This window comes from Stegostoma tigrinum, chromosome 1 (assembly GCF_030684315.1).
Source record: "Stegostoma tigrinum isolate sSteTig4 chromosome 1, sSteTig4.hap1, whole genome shotgun sequence".
NCBI classification, from domain to species: domain Eukaryota; kingdom Metazoa; phylum Chordata; class Chondrichthyes; order Orectolobiformes; family Stegostomatidae; genus Stegostoma; species Stegostoma tigrinum.
In genome coordinates this window covers 41,667,439-41,694,087 of record NC_081354.1, presented here as the reverse complement: position 1 = coordinate 41,694,087, position 26,649 = coordinate 41,667,439, and the positions used below count along the sequence as shown (strand labels likewise).

The 26,649-nt window shown below is 42.9% G+C and overlaps 1 protein-coding gene across 1 annotated transcript in view; it reads right to left on the bottom strand.

Annotated features, from left to right (window-relative positions):
- The window catches only part of LOC125456084 (acid-sensing ion channel 5-like), a 219,369-nt gene that overhangs the window by 102,563 nt on the left and 90,157 nt on the right, over positions 1-26,649 (bottom strand). Inside the window, exon 6 of the mRNA XM_048538782.2 lies at positions 13,840-13,959. Within this exon, the coding sequence (XP_048394739.2) occupies positions 13,840-13,959 (120 nt within the window). The remainder of the gene's footprint in view (positions 1-13,839; positions 13,960-26,649) is intronic.

Genomic DNA, 26,649 nt, shown 5'->3' with positions numbered 1-26,649 from the left:
GCTGAGGGGCCTGGTTCCACACTGTAGGGATTCTATGAACTTGCATGCTTTTATCTATACCTCGATTGATAAAAGTGTCCCATACATGTTTCTGACCACCCTACTAAAATGGCCCAATAGAGGGTGCTAGATAACAAAGTGTGAAGCTGGATGAACACAGCAGGCCAAGCAGCATCTCAGGAGCATAAAACCTGACGTTTCAGGCCCAGACCCCTCATTGAGCAGCAACTGAGGAGGACTCGGGGAGGAATCATCTCAGTCACTGCGCCTAGGAGGGGAGAACAGTATAACTGGTGTCAGTGAACAATGCAAGGGCATCCAACAGAGGGTGCTCCTGAAAAAGATTCTGGGAGAAGTCATCTTAGTCACTACGCAGGAATGAATAAAAGAAAGGTGAGCTGTTGTGGAATGGCTGTTTTTGGAGTAGCCATTTTGAGAAGGGCAGCTTTGTGGTTGCAGTGCTGCTGGAGGTTTAAGCGTAGTCTTAAGTGAATGCCGGGCTTTGGTGAGGAGGGTGATCAGCAATGAGGTAAGACAGTCAGAGGAGAAGCAAACTACTGCAGCTGTTGAAGGTATGAAGGTAAAGGTGAAATAGGAGGAATGGTGAAGTTACAGTTGGCAGGTAAATGAATGGCTGGTGATTGGTGAGTAGTTTTTCTTCTCTCTTATTTTCTATTGGCTTTCCTGTTTTTAAGTTAACTTAAAGTTTAATTCATGGCTGGAGATCTGAGACCCATTCCATACTTCTCCTGGGCGATGTGGGAATTCAGAGACCCTTCCAATATCCCTGACTCCTTCATGTTCTGGAAGTGTTTCCAACTGCAGCTCCTGTCTGACCATTTGACAGCTCTGGAACTGCAGCTGGATACACTTTGGAGCATCCGCGAGGCTGTGGGAATCATGAATGGCATGTTCAATAAATTGGTCACACTGCAGATAAAAATTACTAAGGAAGATAGGGAATGGGTGACCAATAGGCAGAGGAAGATTAGGAAGGCAGTGCAGGGATCCCCTACAGCCATCTCCTTCCAAAACAGCTATACAATTTTGGATACTGTTGGGGGAGATGGCTCACCAGGAGAAGGCATCAACAGCCGGTTTCATGGCACCATGGCTGGCTCTGCTGCACAGGGGATTCAATTGTAAAGGGAATAGATAGGTGTTTCTGCAGTCACAAATGAGAGTCCATGACGGTATGTTGTCTTCCTGATGGAAGGGTTAAGGATGTTTTGGAGCAACTGCAGGACATTTTGGGAGGGGAGAGTGAACAGCCAGCAGCTGTGGTGCATATAGGCACGAATGATATAGCTAAAAAGAACAGATGAGGTCCTACAAGCTTAATTAATGAGTTAAACTAAAAAGTAAGACCTTTACAGTAGTAACCTCAGGATTGCTGCCAGTGCAGTGTGCTAGGAATGGCAGAATATCTAAGACGAATATGTGGCTTGAAGGATGGTGCAAGAGGGATGGATTCAAATTCCTGGGACATTGGAAATGGTTCCGGGGAGGTGGGGCCAGTACAAACTGGACAGTCTGCCCCTGGGCAGGACTGGAACCAATGTCCGAGGGGGAGTGTTTAAACAAAAATGGCAGAGGAATGGGAACGAATACAGAAAGTCGGAGGGAAGAAAGTGGGAACAAAAAGAAAAGACAGTAAGGGGAAAGTTGAAAATGAAAGTGGAAGGCAGAGAAAGAAAGACAAAAATCAAAAAGGGTCTCATTACACCATGATTCCAAAAGGGCAATAAATGTTGTTTTAAAAATGAGCATGAAGACTGTGCATTAATTGCAAGGAGCATTTGTAATAAGGTGGATGAATTAACTGCTCATTAATGGATATGATGTATTTGGGATCACAGAGACCTGGCTCTAGGGTGACCAAGAATAAGAAATCAACTTCCAGGGTTATTCAATTTTCTGGAAAGGTGGATGGAAAGGAAAGGGATATGAGGTAGCATTGTTGGCTAACCAGAGGTTGGTATCGAACCCACCCAGAGACGATGAGCTTCCCTCACCTTTGGGGTGGCATGGTGGCTCAGCGGTTAACACTGCCGCTGCACAGCTCTAGGTGACTGTCTGTGTGGTGTTTGTACATTCTCCCCGTGTCTGCGTAGGTTTCTTCTGGGTGCTTCTGTTTCCTCCCACAGTCCAAAGATGTGCGGGCTAGGTGCATTGGCCATGCTAAATTGCCCATAGTGTTCAGTGGTGTGTGGGTTATAGGGGTTGGGTCTGGGTGGGATGCTCCAAAGGGTGTTGTGGACTTGTTGGGCCGAAGGGCCAGTTTCCACACTATAGGGAATCTAATCTAATCTAATCAATAAGTTCTGAAGAAAGGTCACTGGAACAGGATTGTTGACTCTGCTCTCCGTCCACAGATACTGCCAAACCTGATGAATCTTTCCTACTATTTCTGTTTTTTATATCTTTTGTAGCTTCCTTCTGCCTTTTAAACAATTTATTTTATGAACTATCGGCAACCATGCCTTCCATCTCTTAATCCAAGCCATTTACATAAATCATAAAAGTTTGAGTGACCAGCACCAATTCCTGTGGCACACCATTTATTACAGTTTGTCAACCTGACAAAGACCCATTTCTACCTATTTTCGGCTTTCTGTTAACCAGCCAAACTTCTATCTATCACAATATGGCTTTAAACCACAAGCATTTATTTTCCACAATAATCTTTGGTGTGACACCTTATTAAATATCCTCTGGAAATTCGAGTATAGTCTAAATTGACCAGTTCCTTTTTATCCACAGCATGTGGTCATTCTCAAAGAAGTCAAACAGATTGGTCAAACATGATTTCCCTTTTACCAAAACTATGCTGACTGTCTGATTATCTTGAATTTGGGAAATAGGGATAATTGAAACGATAGACCTGTGAGTTTCACATTTGTAGTTGGGAAGCTATTGGAGGCAATTTTTAGGGATAGGATTTATGCGCATTGGAGCAACATGTCCTAATTAGGGACAATCAGCATGGCTTTGTGTGAGGCAGGGCATGTCTTACTAATAAGGGGTAGCACGGTGGCTCAGTGGTTAGCACTGCTGCCTCACAGCACTAGAGATGCATGTTCAATTCCACTCTTGGGCGGCAGTCTGTGTGGAGTTTGCATATTCTCCGCATTCTGCGTGGGTTGGCTCCCACTGTCCAAGGATGTGCACGTTAGGTGGATTGGCCATGCTACATTGCCTATAGTGTTCAGGGATATGTAGACTAGGTGGGTTACAAGGCAGTGGGTCTGGGTGGGTTCCTCTGAGGTTCAGTGTGGACTTATAAGGCCAAAGGGCCTGTTTCCACAGTGCAGGGATTCTATGGATTTGATTGAATTTTTGAGAAGGTGAATGATGAAGATAGAGAGGTGGATGTTGTCTACATGGATTTTAGTAAGGCTTTCGACAAGGTACTTCATGGTAGGCTCATCCAGAAAGTTAAGATGCATTGGATCCAAGGCGAATTGACCACGTGGATTCAGAATTGTCTTACCTATAGAAGGCAGAGGGTAGTGGTGGAAGGGCGTTTTTCTGGCAAGGGTGCTTTTCTGGCTGGAGGTCAGTTACTAGTGGCATTCTGCAGGGATATGTACTAGACTCTTTGCTGTTTGTGATATATACAAATGACTTGGATGAAGATGTAGATAGGTGGGCTAGTAAGTTTGCAGATGATACAAAGACTAGTGGAGTTGTGGATAGTTTAGAAAGTTGTCAAAAGATACAGTGGGACAGAGATCAATTGCAGATGTGGGGTGAGAAATGGCAGATGGAGTTTAATCCAGTGAATTATAAGGTGCTGCACGTTGACAGATCAAACGTTGAGGAAAAGTATACAGTTAATGGCAGGACTCTGAACAGCATTGCTGTACAAAAGGTTCGAGCCCATGGCTCCCTGAAAGTGGCTACTCAAGTGTTGAAAAATGACACATGGCTTACTTGTCTTTATTGGTTTGGTTTTCGAGTACAGGAGCCGGGATGTCATGTTACAGCTTTATAAGAGTTTGGTTCAGCCACGCTCAAGAGTATTGCGTTCAATTCTAGTCACGACATCACAGAAAGGATGCAGAGGCTTTGGAGAGGGTGCAGAATGGTCTTCCAGGATCCAGCCTGGATTAGAGGGTATGAACTATAATGAGAGGCTAGAAAAAACTCAGCTTGTTTCCTCTGGAATGGAAGAGGCTGAGGGGAGACTTGATAGAAATCTATAAAATTATGAGATGCATAGATAGGTTGATGGTCTGAATCTTTTTCCCTGGAGTTGAAATATCTAATACTAGGAGACATGCAGTTAAGGTGAGGAGAGAAAGTTCAAAGGAGTTGTGAGGGGCAAGATTTTCTACATAGGGAGTGGTAGGATTCTGGAATGCACTGCCAGGTATAGTAATGAAGGCAGATACAATAGAGGCTTTTAAAAGACTTTTAGAAAAGTAAATGATTATGCAAGGAATGGGGAGATATGGACTGGGGACGGGCAGAAGGATTAGTTTAACTTGGTATCATGTTCGACTCAACATCAGGGGTCGAAGGGCCCATTCCTGTCCTGCACTGTTTTAGGTTCTATGTTCTTCATCCAAGTGTCTTGCTATATTTTCTTTAGCAATAGCTTCTAACATTCTATGATTTTCCCAATGGCAGATGTTTAACCAAATGACTGTAGTTTCTTTCTTTGTGTATCCCTCCCTTTTTCAGTGAAGGGAGGTAGAAATTTGTAACCTTCCAATCTAAAGGGACCTTTCCTTGTATCAATGGAGTTTTTAAAATTAAAATTAATGCATTAACTGTTTCACTAGCCACCTCACTGAAGATGATAGGGTGAAGTCCATCAAGACCCAATCACTTTTTATCCCACAGCTCAAACTGTTTCTTCAATACTATTTCTCTGGTGATTGTGATTTTCCGTGGCTCCAGCCTGCAATTCATTTCCTGGTTTATCTTTGCCTCTGGAACATTTCTTATTTCATCTATAATAAATACTGATTCAATTCATCAGCTATTTTTTTACTTCCCTTTATTAAATTCCCAGTCTTTCTACAAGACCAATTCACACTTTGATCATTCTTTTCTTCTTTAAGTATTTATAGAAACTGGCCAGCTTTTTCTTAAACATTATATTTTCTTTATTACTAATTTTTTTTGGGTTTGACTTTGCCGTTATTCGTATTCTGTCCAAGTTTCTGACATGTGCTGCTCTTTGCACAATTATGTGCTTTATCCTTCAGTTTGATTCTATCTTTTATCATTTGGAGCTAACTATAGATTATAGAAACATAGAAAATAGGAACAGGCATGTGCAATGTAGCCCTTTGACCTTACTGCGCCACTTCGGATTGATCATGGCTGATCCTTCCAACTCAGTACTCCTGTTCCTGTTTTGGCCTCATACCCTTTGAATATTTTAGCCCTAAGAAATATTTCTAGCTGCTTCTGGTTTCAATGTTTTGGCCTTTGTGTGACACAGAATTCAATAAGCTCACCACTCTCTGGGAGAACGAGGGAGAGAGAGCGAAAGAGAGATGGAGGATGTGAAAGGGAGAAAGAAGGAAGGTGTGAGAAGGAGAGAGTGGGTGAGGGCGAGAGAGAGAGAGAGAGAGAGAGAGAGAGCATTGGTGCTATTCAACCTGAGGATAACCAGTTGAGGATCGACTTTGAGAATGACAGCCCCTTGTGGTAATCTCAGTCGACTTTCACTGTGAGATCACAAATTATTCATAGTATTGCACAATATCAGGTTGAGTTTAACTTAATCTGTCTAGGCTATGTTTGTCCATCTAACTTTTCCAATTGGTATGTGAATTAAAGTCTCCCACTAATATCGTTGCGCGTTTCTGACAAGCTCTTGTTATTTATTCCCTTCTGCTTCCCCCTATCATATGGTTACTGTTAGTGGCCTGTGCAATACTCCCACATGTGACTTCTTGCCTTTATCATTTCTACCCAAACTATCCTATTGGTACTTGTTGTGTTGATGCTTCCTTTAGAACCAGGAATTATACAAATAACAGATGAATAAAAAATCTCAACAGGAACACTTCATTTATGCACGGAAAGTTCTTTATGCAGAGGGTGGTGGGTGCCTGGAACGCGTTGCCAGCGGAAGTGGTAGATGCAGACACGTTAGCATCTTTTAAGATATATCTGGACAGGTACATGGATGGGCGGGGAGCAAATGGACACAGACCCTTAGAAAATAGATGACAGGTTAGACAGAGGATCTTGATTGGCGCAGGCTTGGAGGGCCGAAGAGCCTGTTCCTGTGCTGTAATTTTCTTTGTTCTTTGTTCTTTGATGCTCACACCTTGACAGCCAGTTCTAGACTGCATCCAAGCTCCACCCCTCTGGGCCACCTGACCAGTCTCTTGAATGAGCATAATACATAACCCTCCTCCCCCTTTATTTTGAAAACTTTTATTCATAAACATCAATTATTAAGATTATATAGGCATTGTAGCCAACCTACATTATAATCAAGAATATTTACTGAAACATGGAAGAATGATCATTCACCCCTTATACAAGACACACTGCTGGTGCCATCTGAACTGGCTTGGTATTTAAGGAATATCACCCTGCTGGTGAGATTTGGTAACTGACTGGCCCACTCTTCCAGACCAGTTCACCCCTAGGCTGCACCATATATGGCACAGGTCCTGTTTGAGCCACCGCCATGTTAAGATCCTTTTCTCGCTCACATACAATACCACATCAATACTGTTTCCCCTCTTTTGGAACAACCTTAATCTTGACTTTCCCGCCCTTCTGGCTATCTGTCCATCTTGTTTTCTCTCCAAGATCTCTTTGGTTTCTTCCTGCCATGCCAAGTCAAACATGGTTCTCAGAGGTTGATTGGACGTCAAGGATACACGAGAATACTAGAGCATCACGTATTCCTAAACGTGCTGTTCATTCACATCTTAGTGAACCTACTCCCTGTGAAGCTTTGAAGGCCTGCTTTAAGGTTTGAACAAATATCTCCACCTGGCTATTTGTCATAGGGTGATTCAGAGCCAAGTGTACATGTCTGTCTTTGTGATTTTCCAGGTACTCCTCAAATGCTTGTGTCATAAACTATGAGCCATTGTCATTCATTACAGAGCCAAGTGTACATGTCTGTCTTTGTGATTTTCCAGGTACTCCTCAAATTCTTGTGTCATAAACTATGGGCCATTGTCATTCATTGCTTTGACAGGTTTCCTAAACCAAGCAAATATTTCATCCAGTCAGTCTATTGTTAATTCAGTCGATTCTGATTTCATGGCCGCCAGCATGGGCCACTTAGTGTGGGCATCCATGGCCACTAGAAACATCTGTCCCTCTACTGAGTAGGATTGAGCAAAAATCCTCATATTCTGAAATACTGGACCAAATTCCTGGACTTTTCAAATAAGTTTTTTAAAATCTTATAAAAAAAAGACAGTTGGGCTATGCTGTGAGAAAATTACAAATGCATAAAGATAGCAGCTTGGAACTGTTGTTCAGCCTGAAAATCCAATTCTCTCATCCGCTCTAAAAGAACAATCAATCAGGCCTAATCCTCACCAACCCAGACTGGTATCTGCAAAGGCTTCTTTCAGACATTCAACTTCGATCAATATTCATGCACAGAGATACCAGACACTCCATTTCATCAAAATATATAGACACCTACTCTTAACGATTGGGAAGCCAGTTGCCTCAAAGGAACACCAGTAGCACAATGGCAATCTCAGATTTGGTGCAAAGATAAGAGACCAGCAATTAATATAATTGCAGGACCCAACCTCACTAGCGAGAGCTACTGCCTCAATAAAGACCCCCACAGCTATCTCCAAAAGAGAGATCCCAAACAGCTATCTCCCCTAGAGATGTTTGCACAGCTATCTCCAGAAGAGGTATCTCAACAGCAATCTGGAAGCCTATGGACACAGGCCTGTTCCATACCAGGGGAACCAATGGCAACTGACCATGATCAACTGACCTAAAACCGACAACCTCTGAAAACTACTGACCCGAACGACATCACAAGGCCTCAGACACATTCTGAGGTGAAAACCAGCTGGCAAAAAACTCCACAAGGCAAGGAAAACCAGGTACTCACATGATAAATCCACTACACGTCCTACTGTATCAGAGAACTCAACCCAGACTGGAGGCTTACCCCATCTGAAATTTTCAGCGAGGCACTGGGTATGGCAAGTGGGAATGGCCAACAGTACTTTAAAATCGTGTTTTCCTCAGTGGTAAGCTAAAACTCCAGAGACCCGAAAGTTTCCAACTGAGCTAGCAGGGAGGGTAAGATGGGTGCAGTGCCCTCAAGGATAGGAAGCCTGATTATAGTTTCTGAGATTAAAACTGTGTTTCGCTTCAAATAGTGTTGAACCTCTGTTTAATTTGATAGTGTATTTAATTACTGTCCTCTGTTCAACTGATAGTGTCAGTTTCATTGTTTGTTGTATTTGACTTTATTTTTTGTAATGTATTCTTCTGTATTTAATATACACAGAGATGCTTTTGCCCCCAAAGCACCTGTGTACTGAATTCTTCATTTCACATTCTTACATAAGTCCAGTGTCAGAACCAGGGGTACGGAGGTGATTTGAACCACCTAAAATTCAGCAAATTACTGATCGCAAGCCAAAACTCTACAACTGGTCCCACAAAATCATTGTGAATCCACTGCCATGGTGTTTGAGGCCATTCTCTTAGGTGAAAGGGTGACAATGTTGGCACCTTTTGTTCAACTTAATTTGTGACTCCCATCAACAAGCAGGCCTGTGCCAGATCCATGTTTGTGAATTTCTTTCCCCCAGCCGGTTCACTGAACAGATCTTTAATACCTGGAAGTGAGTGTTGATTCACACACCTTAAAGATCTTAAAGTCACCACAAATCCTCACTACATGATTTATTTTTATGTCTGAAATGATAAGAATGGCCCATTCACTGGTGAATACTGGTACAAATGCTTCTGTATTCAACAGCCATTCTAGTTCCACCTCCTCTTTAGGCCAGATGGTACGGAATGGAACATGCCTTCAGACTCATAATACAAACCTTTGACTTTAGCTTTAATTTAATTTTGATGCCATTCATTTTCCCCAGGGTTCCTTTGAAGATATCTTTGTATTTGCCCAAGATCTCTTGCAAACTCATGTTTGAATATGACAGCCTATTAATCATGCCCCAGTTTAAACTTAATTTTGTAACCAGGAGTGTCTGAATTATTCAGAGTATTTGCCTTTGACTACTAAAAGTAGCAGTTCTGCACATTTGTCTTTTTACGTTACTTTTACCACTACATAGTCCTTCCATGGCACCACTTGTTCCATGTATATCCATGGTATAATCTTGGCAGGCTTCAATGATGGCACCCTTAACCACTCCCTTCAGACTGATTCAGGAATCAGGGACACCTATACCCATTTCCATATTTAGTGTCATCGCTTCTACTTTGGAAGAGTGCAGCAAGGGTCAGGTTCTCTCTGTACAGACAGTGTGTTTAACCGAAACTCTGCTGACTTTGGGCCTTCTGCTTCTTCCACAGACCTAGTTGGCTCACAGCTCTACTTCCTGGCTGGTGGCATGTACATTGTGCCTTCTCCTTGGGATTGCTTCTTTCTGATTCCCCTTCTCTTGTTTTGGTTATCCCCGTCAATTTCAGGCAATTTTCACTTCCTTACACCTGCAGCATTGAGCTTTGAGTCCAACATGTTGACTTCTTGTGGCCATTCTTGCCATAACAATGGCATTATCCAGTTGGTACCACACTGCTGAGTTTCCACTACTTGATGCATCCAGGCATCGTCAACTGAGTTGGTTCAGTGACGGTCAAATTCATTGTGGCAGCGATTTCGAAAGCTGCCTTGAAATCCAGATCTATCATTGTTAGTAACTTCCATTAGATAGCTTCATGCCAGAGCCCACAAATCAAACTGTTCCACAAGGTATCTTGGAGGAACCATCTGAATTCATAATGTTCCACTAACCTCTTTAAGGTGGCCATGAATTTGGTGATGGATTCTCCTTCATGCTGTTTCCATATATAAAAACAGAAATGTTCCACAATCATCAGGATGTGGGTGCGAAATAATTTTCTTACACTTTGCATAGCTCTTGGAATGTCTTCTCTGTGGATTTCTCCAGTTGCACCAGACTCCTTAGAATCATAAAGGCCTTGCTCCCGATTAAGAACACCAGTACCATGATGTCCTTAGTCGCTTTGTTCACTTCTAAGAATTAGCTAAAGCAATCTATATATAAAATCCTATTTTCTGACTGTTCATCAAACAATCCCATCATTCCAATTTGACTTGCCATTTTGTTTTCCCACCAGTGACAATTTTTTCACCACTCAAGTCTAGAAGTCACTTGTAGTGCAAGTTCCTTCGAAGGCTGTCTGCATCAGTCACTTCCTCAGCGGCTGTGCTAGTGTGCTGCTCCTGCCTGGCACTGGCTGCAGCCCGAGACTTCTGGTGACCACTCTCGGCAACAATTTCATTTGCTCCTGGGTGTGTGCTTTCTTCTTCAGGCATTGACCCGAGCACCCTCCCAACCCCCTGTCTGTCGGCCCGCTGACTGATGTGTACCTTTTTTCCTGGTGACAGCCCTGGCCTGAATACCTTTACAATCACTTCCCTCAACGTTACTTCCTTAATCCTATGTCATTTCCAAATGCCAGGCGATAACTTCCTACAACAATAAAAGTGTTTGCACACAGTTCTTTGGCCTAACCCCACACGTATCGACAGTTCTTATCTTGGTACTTCCTCTGGAACCAGGAATTATACACAAGTAGACGAATCTGAACAGGAACACTTTATTTAACAATGCTTATACCTCTTCTGCTGGCTCTGGACTGCTCCCAAGCTCACCTGACCTTAACACATGGCATCTCAACGACATATAAAACAATGCAGATCCCACTTCCCCAGTTCTCATGTAGACCTCTCACTAAACAATTCCCTACTTCCCAAGTATTTTCAGTCTCCCAATACTACTACATGCCTTTTTATAGTACTCCATCACCTCTGAGTGTCGTCATGTTACCACTGTGCCACAGTCAGTAAATTCTTCCATCCTGTAACCCTTACTTTTATCCCAGCTAGTTGAATGTACCTCAAAGCAGTTGGACAATTTCAAAGGCTGAGGCTCCTGTGCTCCTGCCTTTTGTTTCCATTTAACTGCCTTGCACGCAATTACACACTTCTGTGCCTGAACACTGACGAAAACATAAGGTCCAAACCTATTGATTGTGACTGCCTCTAGGTACAAGGAATCCAGTTAACTTGCCCCCTCCCTGGTACGTTTCAGTGTCTGTAGTTCAGCCTCCAGCCAAATCTGAGCTGAAAATGCTCAAACCTCAAACACATGCTGAAAAACATATTTGTTTTAGACCAATCTGGCATCCAGGATCTGCCAAATACTGGGTTTGTGCCATCCTGCCATCCTAATGTGTTATCAGGAAGTATCCTTTTTTTCAGTAATTTTTATATACAAATATATAATTTATATATAATATATTTACAAAATTTACTCCCAGTTGATGTAATGTATTTAATATTAAGAATAGAATAAATCTTAATCACTTACCAGATACTCAACAAATAATCAACTACATCTCCTGGAGCAGAATAAAAATCAATTCCTGAGGCTGAAAAGTTTAGAAAAGGGAAAAACATCAAAACGCCTCTTCCCATTTCTGTCTTAACTAACTCCTTTAGTTACTTAGCTCCAGCTTTCTCTGACATTTTGCTGTGCACCTACGGCTGTAATGCAAACTAAATTTGGAAAACTGCTTTGTGTTCTGTTCGACCTTGGTTCTCCAAGGTGACAGCTATCCTTCCCATGGAGGGTCCAAGTGCTCACATGCTGTAGCTGTGATATCAGATAGCGCTTGAATGATCTTCGCCATCTTTCATATGCACATGACATCTGGCAACTCTGCTCTATGTACCTTTACTTGTGTATGAATCTCAACAAATGAATGTGAATCCGCTGCCATAAACTAATCAAAAAGGATGACATCTTGCATGTCTTATTGCTGAGTTCAGAAATACACATCCTGCATTGGGTTTTATAAGCGCCTGGACCCTAGCTGTTCACCTAGTGCCAGTAAGCAACAGATTGGCTCAGTGGTCAGCACTGCTGTATCACAGTGCTAGGGACCTGGGTTCAATTCCAGACTCGGTTGATTGTCTGAGAGGAGTTTGCACATTCTCCTCATGGGTGCGTGCCAGCTTCATCTCACAGTCCAATGATGTGCAAGTTAAGTGGATTGGCTATGCTAAATTGCCCATAGTGTCTGGGGTAGGGGGTGGGTCTGGATATGATGCTCTTTGGAAGGTAGGTGTAGACTTGAATGGCCTGCTCCTACACTGTTGGAATTCTATGAATTACTTCTTTGGCTAGTTTGACCTCATCAGATTGTGACCTTGATTAATATCTATAGTATACACTTATTGAGGTAAATATATCTGTGTTGGTGGAAGTTACTGGTGAATGCTGTGATGGTCTTTGTTTTGACTCTCAGAGGTGCTCAGTTGGTGATGCTAGAGCTTGAGGCGGAACTAGGGTAAGGTTGCCTGCTTTGATTATTTCCAGACTGTCTGCTAGTAATTGGAGTGGTGAAGAAAAATAATGATCCAAAGGATACGCACACTCCCTTGCGTAAATAATGTTTCACTCTTTTGGCATCTTTGATAACAACAGAATGGAAGCATTCTGATTTGCATCCTGAGAGTCATGTCTTCCTGTTGGCACAGGTATGTACCATCCCTGCCAGTTTGTTGAGAGGATGGAGATCCAAACATCCAGTACCCTACCACCAATTTGGGACTGCTCCCTGAGTGGTTTGTTGTTCGAAGATTTACATGAGCACATTATGAACATGCATGGTAATGTTCCTGAACACTCATCTGCAAGTGCTTACAATCACGTATTTTGCAGCTAGTAAAATATTGACAACATGAAGTAGCTGTCATGCATTCAGTCTATTTATCCCATCTTGTGCTGAGGCTCAAGTGTGATGTTCCTCTATGGTAGTCCTCTGAGCTCACAGTTACAATGCCTGAAGCGTCGATGAATGTGACATTGCAGTTACTAGATAGTGTTCATTACCTTTATGGAATACAGCAGATTATTCATCTTTTTGTGGCAGAGGGCTCAGGTTCATTTGTTGGCCTAATGTGTCGCCAACTCTGTGTAGACAATTTTGGTTGGCACAAGTGCCACTTGTTGTCATCCCTGCATCACAAGACCACCTTTCCTAGACAGCTTGAAAGGGAACCTACAGCAAGGGATCAAAAAATCATGTGGACTATAGTTCCTGTCCTACCAGTGTCTTTGCTGGGAGTAAGGTGTGGCAGAGAGTGGGGGTGGGAGCTCATCATGGGATGAGTTTGGTGGGGTTGACCAACATACGTTTCTGGATTGCAGTGAAAGAATGGCTGTCTGTCTGCTCTTTAAATGTGGCATCTGGATGTTTGATTCTGAAGGATATTGGCAGGGTACCTGTTGATCCTTAAGATTTGCTACACTACTCATGCAAAGAGGTGAAAATTGCATAATCACACAAGACAACACATTCCTCAGTGGAGGTGACACTCATTTTCATGCACGACACAAAATATAAACAAAGGATTTTTCCTCTAGTTTTAACGACTGAATGAAATCACCACAATGGCTTCACTCAGATTATTTGACTGACATTTTTCTTCCTTTGCTGTATAAAAAGCATTTGTGGTAAATATTTTTGTGGATAATGTTCATTTAATTTAATGTTTGAATTACTTCTCAATGTTCAAGTTTCCCAATATTTTCCAAAATAAACAGTTTATTCTAATGTTTAGTATCATGCAAAATGAACCTGTTTAATATCAAGCATCACGGTTAATCCTCTTCCTGACGTGTTTGCGTTCCTTTTAGTGATATCATCATGGTTGAAAGTGTAACAACTGCCATATTCAGTAAAAACGTGTTGAAAATCCTAGAAGATAAATGTAACAGTGAGTCAAATGATAACTGTTGTTTTTCCCTGTTTTATAGAAGGTGCAAGATACATATATACACAAATGAATAGTGATGAGCTTAAAAAAAAGGCAGAAATCAGTCATGATCATCGTCACCATAAGTTAAAATAAAACCAAGAACTGCAAATGCTGGAAATCTCAAACAAAAACAGAAAATTGCTGGATAAACTCAACAGGTCGAGCAGCATCTTTAGAGAGAAAGCAGAGATAACGTTTTGGGTCCAGTGACTCTTCTTCAGAACTGATAGTATTTAGGAAAATATGGTATATATGCTGATGACAGGAGTTGAACGTGGGGTGAGGTGTAAAGGAATAAACAAAAGGTAAAAATGGAACCCAGACAGAGAGAAACACAGTTAGGCATATAAAAGGATGGATCATAGTAAGCCAGGGAGAAGGAAAGATCTTTTACTTGCACTCGACCGATTCATTAAGAACTGCTGACATGGCATCAGTAGTCTTAATTTCTCTGCCTTTTCACCAATTAGAACCTATCTCCCTCTGAATTGACTACACACCATGCTGTCAGATGTAATCTGAATTTTCTAATCAAGCCTGCCAACAAGGGTGTTGCTGTTCAGAGATAGTAGGAACTGCCAATAATGGAGTCTGAGATAACAAGTTGTGGAGCTGGATGAACACAGCAGGTCAGGCAGCATCAGAAGAGCAGGAAAGCTGATGATTCAGGTCTGGACCCTTCAACAGAAATGGTGGAGGGGAAGGGGGCTCTGAAATAAACAGACAGAGGAGGAGGCGGTGTTAGAAGGTAGATAGTGGAGCATATAGGTGGAGAGAAGATGGACAAGTCAAGGAGGTGGGGATGAAGACAGTAAAGGTGAGTGTAGGTAGGAAGTTGGGATGGGGGTTGGCCAGTGAAGTGGGAAGAGCGGATAAGTGGAAGAAAAGACAAGGAGCGGGGCTAAGAGGGGGCACTGGTCTTGGGATGAGGTCAGGGGTGGGCAGATTTTGAAGCTTGTAAAGGCCACATTGAGACCATTGGGTTGTAGGGTGCCCAGGCGGAATATGAGGTGCTGTTCCTCCAGTTTTCAGTTGGCATCGTTGTGGCACTGGAGGAGACTCAGGATAGACATGTTGTCCAAGGAGTGGGAAGGGGAGTTGAAGTGGTTCGCAACTGGTAGGTGTTGTCTTTTGTCACAAACCAAGTGTATGTGCTCCACAAAGCGGTCTCCAAGCCTCCACCTGGTTTCCCCGATGTAAAGGAGGCCACATCGGGAACAGTAGACACAATATACCACATCAGCAGATGTACAGGTGAACATCAGTTTTATGTGGAAAGTTTCCTTGGGGCCTGGATGGATCACAAGCAAAGGATCACATCCATTTCTGCACTTCCAGTGGGATGCCACCACCAGATATATCTTGTCCCTTCCCTTGTCAGCATGCCATAAGGATTGTTCCCTCATGGACACACTGATCCATTCCTTGTCCACTCCCAACACCTGCCACACCCCCATAGCATTTTCCAATGTAATCTCAGAAGGTTTGTCACCTGGCCATTTGCATCCTCTTTCCTTACTACTTAAGGTCCGAGACACACCTTTCAGGTGAAGGAAAAATTTACCTGTATTTCCTTCAATTCAATTTTCTGTATTTGCTGCTTAAAATATGGTGTCCTCTACAGTGGGGAGACAAAACACAGACTGGGTGATTATTTTGCAGAACACCTATGTTCTGTCCTCAAAAATAACCCAGAGCTTCAACACGCACTGTATCCACTGGCCCACATTTCTGACTCAGGCAAGGCAAAATGCTCCAGCTAGGCTCACCATAAGCTGGAAAAGCCTTTTCATTTTCCACTTGGGGATCCTGCAGTCTTCTGGTGTCCATATGGAGTGCAATAATTTTAAAGTCATGAATTCTATTTCCTTATTCCTAGCTGCGCCTATATTTCAGGCCTTTTCTTGGCACTGGCTGCTTTCAGCATAGCAAATGCATTTTCACCGAGCTTTTCTTTCTCCCTGTCTTCGCATCATCCATCTCTTTCTCTGTCTAACTGTCTTTCTGTCCATCTGGGCTCTGTTTCCACCTATCATTTTTTTCTTTAGCCCTCCACAACACCACCCCCACGCCCCACCCTGTCTTCAGCTTATAGACCATCTTTCCCTGCTACCATTACCTTCTGAAGAAGGCTCACTGGATCTGAAATGTTTAATCTGCTTACTCTCCATAGATGCTACAAGTTTTACTGGGTTTTTCCAGCAATTTCTGCTTTTGTTTTGCTTATAAAGGCTGTTTGACACCCTTTCATCTTTCACAGAATAAATTACTTTCTTTTAAATATGCCTTCTGAATATTGGACTCAACAACACTGAACATCTGGAACTGTTGATACATTGGTTAAATCACAAAAGTTTAACTAGCTAATTGATATATTTAAAGTGACAATTTAAAAAATATGTACTTTGTAAAGGGATTCTCATAATGCACTGTAACTGCACTGTGTAAAGCAACATAGGAATTGTGACGCAAAAAAGATCAAGGTCTATTTCATTCATCATCTGCCACGCCAGTGTTCATATAATTTAACTGATTACTAAATTGATCCCTATAATCTTAGAATTTGAGGTGGAAAAAAATCTCCTTGTCAATTATAAATTTTGGGAACTATGAACAATCAAGAATATAAAATTGGCTTTCCACAGATAATGCCAGACCTGTTGAGTATTTTTTTCCTCTCATTTCCTGTTTATTGTTCAAAATCTGCCTGTGGATTTTGATTCACAACATATCTCAAGGCTACAAGAGTGTAGCCAAATGCAAAACCTGGTTGAATCAGTCACCTGCTTCTTACAAGAAGTTGCACTTATCAACTTTTAAGTTACTCATATATCCCTGACACCTCAAGGATCCAACACAACTGCATACTGTCGAGACTTGATTCCCCAGCGCTATCTGACTCAACCCTGCACTGGACCATTTTGGATCCTGAACTCCCCTCTACTGCAGCCACTGCATTCAATCCACCATCAACTGACCTGACTCCCATTGGACCTGACCAACCCAACTACCAACACAGACCGGACCACCAGCCGGCAGTCCGCCCTGACACTAGATGCGACCACCGTAGACCCCACCACCAGCCTGCAGTCTGTCCTGACACTGGATTCAACCATTAATTCTCCTTCCCTTGTTAGTCTGGACCCTCCACCTACTCCACCACTGGACCTGAACCCTTCCACTGCTGAACCCAGACTGTCAAAACACGGCACCCATCCTACTTCCCACTACACACCTTCCCCCAGTTTACTCCAACCTAGACTAAAAACGTAACTGTTGTTTTGCCCTTGTACCCTGGCACCCTGCCCACTCCAGCTGACACCCTGGGCATCCTACCCCCCTGACATCCTACCATCTGCCACCTTAGGCCCCACCTGGCATCCTACTTCTGTGGCATCTTTCCCTCCTAGCACTCTAATATCACACTTATATTATTGATGCTTCCTAAACAACCTCTTCAGAGAATTTATTATAGAATTAAAGGGTGAAATTTAGTAACAAGCCCAGGGAAATGTGGATCTAGGAATAGGATGTCTACGAGTATTCAAGACTGGATATGAAGAAAAAGAGATTTGTTAAAGATTCAAAAGGAGCAATTGAGCAGAGGCCCTAGTGGTACATGTGAAGTGCAAGGGGGATCTTAAGGCAGCAAAGAAGATCAAAGAGGGGGTTGAAGAAACATGGCTGGGTAAGATTTGGGAGAATCTCAAGATATCCAATGAGTATGTCAAGGGAATGAGGAAAACAAGGGAAAGAGTTGGTAAGTAACCAAGATGAAATCTATGCGCGGAGCTGGAGGACATTAGTACCTATCTTTAATTGGGAGGAGGAGGATCTAGGCACAGAATGCAGGAAGTGGGACTGTGAAGTTCTTGAGTAGTCTTACATGGGCAGTGTGGAGATTTTGGAGGTTTGGACACTTAAAATTGGACAAATCACTAGATCTGAATGAGTCATATCCCGGGCTATGTGGAAGGTGAGAAAAAAAATGACAGTCTCTCTGATGCAAATTTTATTTCCTTTCTGGCCACATGAGCGGTGCCCGAGAATTGGAAGACAACTAATGTGAGTCTGCCTTTTAAGAAGATTCTTAGAAATAAACCTAGGAATTATAGACTATTGAGTCATACATCAATAGTAGGGAAACTATTGGAGAAAATTCTGAAGGAAAGAATTAATCTCCACTTGGAGAGGCAAGGATTAACGGGGATGGTCGGCATGTTTTTGTCAGAGGGAGGTTATGCCTAAAAAGTCTGACTGAATTTTTCAAGGAGGCTACCTTGTGTGTAGATGAGGATGCGTGCATGGTGATATAATTTATAAGGATTTCAGCAAAGTCTTTGACAAGATCCTACATGAGAATCTGATAACGAATGTAATAGCACATGGGATTCTAGGTAGCTTGATAAGTAGGATCTAAAACTGGCTGAGTGGGAGGAGACAAAAGATGGTCATAGAAAGCTGACTCTGTAACCGGAGGCTGGCGTTCACTGGAGTATCACAGGGATCAGTGCTGGGTCCTTTATTGTTTGTGATATATTCCAGCTTAGTATGCTATAAGACAATAAAGTATGGGAGCAAACTTAGATCACACGGTCCAATGAGTCTGCTCTGCCATTTGATCATGGTTGATATTTTCTAAAACCCATTCTCCTGTTTTATCCTCATAAAATTTGATCTGCTTACTAACCAAGAATCTACCTATCTTGGTCTTAAACTTACCATAAAACTTGGCCTCCACAGTCTTCTGTGGCAATGAATTCCACAGATACACCACCTTCTGGCTGCAAAGTTCCACCTTATCTCATTTCTAAAGTGTTGTCCTTTCATTCTCTGGTTGCACGCTTGGGACCCACTCTCTCTTATTTGTCAAAATATCTTCTCAACATCTGCTGTATCCAGGCCTCTCAGTATTCAATATGTTTCAAACAGATCCCCTCTTCATCCTTCTAAACTCTCTCAGGTTCAGACCCTAAGTCTTCAACCACTCCCCATATGACAAGCCTTCATTCCTGGGATCATTCTTGTGAACCTCCTCTGGGCCACCTTCAATGCCAGCATATCTTTCCTTTAAATACACGGCCCAAAACTACTCACATTATTCCAAATGCCGTTCCCTATTACCCTTCTCCAACCTCATTTTCTGTTGATCCAGTGTCCACTGTTGCCTTGCTCCTGTGTTTTAGATGTCTTAAAAAAACTCTTGAAATATTATTTTATATCACTAGCTTGCTTACTCTCATTCTTCATATTCTCATCCACTTATTGCTTTTTTCATTATCCTCTGCTGATTTTTAAAGGCTTGGCAATCCTTTAGCTTTCAACTAATTTTCTTTATGTTGCATGCTTTTTCTTTTGCTTTTGTGCTCTCCCTGACTTCCCTTGTCAGCCATGGTCGCTTCATCCTCCCCTAGTATGTTTCTTCTTTGGAATGAATTTCTGCTATGCCTTCTGTCTATCCCCAGAAACACTTGCCATTGCTGTTCCACAGACTTCTCTGCGAGGCTCCCCTTCCAATCAACTGTGGCCAGCTCATCCTTCATGTCTTTGTAATTTTCTTTACTCAATTTAATGTCATTGTATCTGAATCCAGCTTCTCCCTCTCAACCTACAACTTGAATTGAATCATATTATCATCACTACTTCCTATTGTTCCTTAACCTCAAGCTCCCTAATCATGTCTGCCTCATTACACATCGCCAATTCCAGAATTAATTGTTCCTTAGTCAGCTCTACCCCAAGCTACTCCAAAAAATCTTGAAGATCCACCTTAAACTCCTTTTTTAGGTATCTGGTAGCAATCTGATCTTCCCAATCTACCTGCATGTTGAACTCCCCCAAGGCTATTTTAATGATGCCTTTCTTACATGTACTTCCTATCTCCTGATTTATCTTCTGCACTACATGCTGACTACTACTAGCAGGTCTATGCATAGGTCCTATCAGGTCTTCTAGGATTCTGGGTCTTCAGCCAAGTCAGGGAAGGAGGTAAAAAAAGGAGTTTTGATAAGGGCATCTGATACAATAACAAGGAAAGAGGCCAGATGATAAAAAAAAATTGGTGGAGTGATAAATAGTGCCGTAAACAACATGAGGAAATAGATGGGTTGGTCTGATGGGCTGATCAGTGACAACTGGAATTGGATCCAGATAAATGTGAGATACACTTGGGAAGGAATAACAAGGCAAAGGAATACATGATGAACAGTAGGACACTGGGAAGCATTAAGTATCAGAGATACCTTGGAGTGCATGCACACTGGCCCCTTCAAGTATCAGGACATGTGGATAAAGTGTTGCCTTGTGTCTATTAGTCAAGGCTGAGAATTTAACAGCAGGAAGGTTATGACGGAACTGCTGTATAATGTTGGTTAGACCACAGCTGCGGTATTATGTGCAATTCTGGAATCCACATTATAAGAAGAATGTGATAGCACTGGAGAGGGTGCAGGCAGATCTTTAAGGATATTGCTTGGGCTGGGAAGTTTTTATCTATAAGGAGAGATTGGGCAGTCTGTGCTTGGTTTCCTTGGAGCATAGGATATTGAGAAGAAATTTGGGGTCCAGAATAGGATAGACAGGAAGAAATTTAGAGAGTGATAGAGTCATAGAATCCTATATCACAGAGACAGGGTCTTCAGCCCAAACTGGTCCATGCCAACCAAAACGTTAATCCACACCAACCCCATTTCCCTACACCTAGCCCACATCCTTCTAAACCTTTCCTATCCAATTATTCATCCAAACGCCTTTTAAATGTTGTTAAGGTACCCACCTCAGCCACTTCTGCTGGCCTTGATAGAGGAGTTAGTGACCAGGGGACATAGATTTAAGGGGCAGGAGATGTGTGACAAAAATTTTTCAACCAAGGGTTGTGTGAATCTTTGAACTCACTGTCTGTAAGGGTGGTAAAGTTAAAAACCTTCGTAACATTTAAAAAATATTTAGGTGTGTACTTTTGATATCAAGGCAGACAAGACTTTGGGCCAAATGCTGGAAAATGGGATTAGAAAAGTTAGTTGGTTATTTTTGACTGGCATGAACATAATAGGCTGTGGGATCTTCTTTTTGTGCTGAAGATCTCTGTGACTCTATGAGAAGAAAATGTTTGGGGACAGATATATAAGTTTGTGGATGACATGAAGATTAGCTGTGTGGTTACCAGTGAGGAAAAATGTCATTTGTTACAGGATGATATAAACAGTTCAGGCAGGTCAGTGGCAAATGTGTTTTTACCCTGATAAGTGTGAGGTGATGCACATTTAGTATGGTTGCCTTCATTGCTCAGACATTTGAGTACATGAGTTCAGTTGTCACGTAAAGGTTGTACAGGATGTTGGTCAGGCCTCTTCTGAAATACTGTGTGGAGTTCTGGTTGCCCTCTTATAGGAAGGATATTATTAAACTGAGTGGGTTCAGAAAGGATTTACCAGGATATGGCTGGGAATGGAAGGTTTGAGTTGTAAGGAGAGGCTATATATGCTGGGACCTTTTTCACTGGAATGTAGGATGTTGAGGGGTGACCTTATAGATGTCTATAAAACCATGAGTGGCTTTGATAAGGCGAATAGCGATTTTTTTTCCCTAAGAAGGTGAAGCTCAAAACTAGGGAGCAGATTTTTAAGATGAGAGGAGAAAGATTTAAAAATGACATGAGGGGCAAACTTTTTGCATAGAGAATGCTTAGTGTTGGAATGAACTTCTAGAGGAACTGATGGGTGTGGGTACAATTATGTTTAAAAGACATTTGGATAAGTACATGAAGATTCAGAGCGATATGGGCCAAATGCAGGCAGATGAAACTGGTTTAGTTTGGGAATATGATCAATGTGGATTAGTTGGACTGAAGGGTCTGTTTCCATGCTGAATGACTCAATGACTGTAAGTAAAAAGACAAGGAATTACACAATAAATGGTAAGACACTGGGAAGTTCAGAGTTACAGAGCAATTTTGTGCTTGCAAGTATACAGAATCAGTTATTGTCATGTGTATTCAATGTAAAAATACAGTGAAAGTTGTACCTTCACTGTGCACACATGACACTATTCACATTAACTTAGAATAAGATAAAATAACACATATTCCAACTTTCCTTTCCACTGCTGCAGTCCCAGTCAGGACTTTCCACTCCTTGTGAATGCCTCCAACAGAGTCCAACTCTGAGCTTTCCAGCCTATGCCATGCTGCCACCAGCATCCTGCACTGGACTACCTCAACGGCTTGCTCTCACCGCCACTGCCTCACTGGCCCAATTTTGCTACCGCTGCTTCACTGGCCCAATCTTGCCACCGCTGCCTCACTGGCACACTCTCACCAGCCCACACTCGATCCGCCATGTGGTTCCCGGTCACAATTTTCTCTTAGCCCTTCCTACCTAGTTAAAAGGGATGATGGTGAATAGAGTCACTACAGAGCGAGAGAGAAGAAAGGAGAAAAAAAAGGAAGGACAAAGAAAGAAAGAGGAAGAGAACTGGCGAGCAGCATGGAGGTCCTAATGGGATACTTGTCCACAGATGCTGACAGGATAATAGACTGGTCAAGAAGGCATACTGGACACCTGCTTTAATCAACCATTACATAAATTGTAACAGCAGGGAGGCCTGTTGCTTGGAAAGTAGGACTTTTGTAGATTTTGTGTATTTTTGATTATATCGACTCAATGAACAGAAGGGCCTCTTCTGTGCTGTATTTTTCTATGATTCTAGGTCTGGTGAAACTTCATTGCACAAGACATTTGTTGGGCCACAGCTAACGTATTGAGTCCTGTTGTGGGTGCCACATTAAAAAAATAGAACATACAACATTAAAGCACAGTACAGGCCCTTCAGCTCTCGATGTTGTGCCAACTTGTCAGACCGATCTGAAGCTCATCTAACCTACACTATTCCATGTACGTCTATATGCTTGTCCAATGATGACTTAAATGTACTTAAAGTTGGCGAATCCACTACTGTTGCAGGCAAAGCGTTCCATTCCCGTACTACTCTCTGAGTAAAGAAGCTACCTCTGACATCAGTCCTATATCTTTCACCCCTCAATTTAAAGCTATGCCTCCTCGTGCTCGCCGTCACCATCCAAGGAAAATGGCTCTCCCTATCCACCCTATCTAACCCTCTGATTATTTTAGATGTCTCAATTAAGGCACCTCTCAACCTTCTTCTCTCTAACGAAAACAGCCTCAAGTCCCTTAGCCTTTCCTCATAAGACCTTCCCTCCATACCAGGCAACATCCTAGTAAATTTCCTCTGCACCCTTTCCAAAGCTTCCACATCCTTCTAATAATGCGGAGACCAGAACTGTACACAATACTCCAAGTGCGGCCGCAACAGAATTTTGTACAGCTGTAGCATAACCTCTTAGTTCCGGAACTCGATCCCTCTATTAATAAAAGCTAAAACACTGTATGCCTTCTTAACAGCCCTGTCAACCTGGGTGGCAACTTTCAAGGATCTGTGTACATGGACACCGAGATCTCTCTGCTCATCTACCTTCCGGTTACTCCTACCAAAGTGCATCACCTCACACTTGTCCGCATTAAACTCCATTTGCCACCTCTCAGCCTAGCTCTGCAGCTTATCTATGTCTCTCTGCAGCCTACAGCATCCTTCGTCACTATCCACAACTCCACCGACCTTAGTGTCGTCTGCAAATTTACTAAACTATCCTTCCATGCCCTCATCCAGGTCATTTATAAAAATGACAAACAGCAGTGAACCCAACACCGATCTTTGCGGTACACCACTAGTAAGTGGTCTCCAGGATGAACATTTCCCATCAACTACCACCCTCTGTCTTCTTTCAGCAAGCCAATTTCCGATCCAATCTGTTAAATCTCCCGCAATCCCATTCCTCCGCATTTTGTACAATAGCCTATTATGGGGAACCTTATCGAACGCCTTGCTGAAATCCACATACACCACATCAACCACTTTACTCTCATCTACCTGTTCGGTCACCTTCTCAAAGAATTCAATAAGGTTTGTGAGGCACGACCTACCCTTCACAAAACCGTGCTGACTATCTCTAATCAATTTATTCTTTTCTAGGTGATTATAAATCCTATCTCTTATAACCTTTTCCAATACTTCATCAACAACTGAGGTAAGGCTCACTGGTCTTTAATTATCAGGATTGTCTCTACTCCCCTTCTTGAACAGGGGAATCACATTTGCTCTCTTCCAGTCGTCTGTCACTATTCCTGTAGACAATGACGAGTTAAAGATCAATACTAAAGGCTTGACAATCTCCTCCCTGGCTTCCCAGAGGATCCGAGGATAAATCCCATCCGGCCCAGGGGACTTATCTATCTTCACACTCCGTAGGGTTTCCAATACCTCTTCCTTGTGAACCTCAATCGCACCTAGTCTAGTAGCCTGTATCTTAGTATTTTCCTCGACAACATTGTCGTTTTCTAGAGTGAATACTATCAAGAAATATTCATTTAGTGCTTTCCCTATCTTCTCTGCCTCCACACACAACTTCCTACTACTATCCTTGATTGGCCCTAATCTTACTTTTGTAATTCTTTTATTCCTTAAATACCTATAGAAAGCCTTAGGGTTTACCCTGATCTATTCCACCAACAACTTCTCATGTCTCCTCCTGGTTCTTCTGAGCTCTTTTTTTAGGTCTTTCCTAGCTACCTCGTAGCCCTCAAGTGCCCAAACTGAGCCTTCACATCTCATCCCAAAATAAGCCTTCTTCTTCCTCTGGACCAGAGATTCCACTTCCTTCGTAAACCACGGCTCCTGCGCTCTCCAGCTTCCTCCCTACCTGACAGGTACATACTTATTTAGGACACACAGGAGCTTTGCCTTGAATAGGCTCCACATTTCTAATTTGCCCATCCCCTGCAGTTTCCTTCCCTATCCTATGCTCCCTAAATCTTGCCTAATCTCACCGTAAATGCCTTTCCCCAGCTATAAATCTTGCCCAGTGGAATACACCTATCCCTTTCCATCGCTAAAGTAAACATAACAGAATTGTGATCGCTATCACCAAAGTGCTCACCTACTTCCAAATCTAACACCTGGCCAGGCTCATTACCCAGTACCAAATCTAATGTGGCTTTGCCCTTGTTGGCCTATCTACATACTGTGTCAGGAAGCCCACCTGCACACACTGGACAAAAACTGACCCATCTATAGTACTCGAACTATAGTTTTCCCAGTCAATATTTGGAAAGTTGAAGTCCCCCATGACAACTACCCTGTCTCTCTCACTCCTATCGAGAATCATCTTTGCTATCCTTTCCTCTACATCTCTGGAACTATTCGGAGGCCTATAGAAAACTCCCAACAGGGTGACCTCTCCTTTCCTGTTTCTAACCTCAGCCCATATTACCTCAGTTGACGAGTCCCCAAACATCCTTTCTGCAACTGTAATACTGTCCTTGACCAACAATGCCACACCTCCCCCCCCTTTTACCATCTTCTCTGTTCTTACTGAAACATCTAAATCCTGGAACCTGCAACAACCTGCTCTATCCATATCTCTGAAATGGCCACAACATCGAAGTCCCAGGTACTAATCTATGCTGCAAGTTCACCCACCTTATTCCACTCACTCCTGGGGTTGAAGTAGACACACTTCAAGCCAACTTCTTGCTTGCCTGAAACTTTGTTTCGGACCTCCCTACTCTCAACTTTTTCTACACTAGAACTACAATTTTGGTTCCCATCCCCCTGCTGAATTAGTTTAAACCCACCCAAATAGCCTTAGCAAATGTCCCCCCCAGGATATCGGTACCCCTCTGGTTCAGGTGAAGACCATCTTGCTTGTAGAGGTCCCACCTACCCCAGAAAGAGCCCCAAGAATCCAAAACCCTCCCTCTTGCACCATCCCTGTAGCCACGTTTTCAACTCCTCTCTCTCCCTATTCCTCGCCTCACTAGCACATGGCACGGGCAACAAACCAGTGACAACAACTCTGTTTGTCCTAACTCTAAGCTTCCCTCCTAGCTCCCTGAATTTCTGCCTTATATCCCCATCTCTCTTCCTACTTATGTCGTTGGTGTCAATGTGGACCACGACTTGGGGCTGCTCCCCCTCCCCCTTAAGGATCCCAAAAACACGATCAGAGTCATCACGGACCCTAGCACCTGGGAGGCAACACACCAATCGTGAGTCTCTCTCGTCCCCACAGAACCTCCTATCTGTCCCCCTAACTATGGAGTCCCCAATGACTACTGCTCTGCTCCTCTTCCCCCTTCCCTTCTGAGCAGCAGGGACAGACTCTGTGCCCCACTGCTTTCCCCTGGTAAGTCGTCCCCCACAACAGTATCCAAAACGGTATACTTATTTTTGAGGGGAAGGGCCACCTGGGCTGCCTGCCGGTTCCCTTTCCGTCCCCTGACCATAACCCATCTGCCTTTTTCTTGTACCTGAGGAGTGACTACCTCTCTGTAACTCCTCTCAATAACCCCCTCTGCCTCCCGAATGATCCGAAGTTCATCCAGCTCCAGCTCCAGTTCCCTAAAGCAGTTTTCGAGGAGCTGGAGTGGGTGCACTTCCTGCAGATGTAGTCAGCAGGGATACTAGTGGTGACCCTTATCTCCCACATTCTGCAGGAGGAACATTCAACTTCCCTGACCTCCGTGCCCATTATTCTAAATTCCCAAAGAGACAGT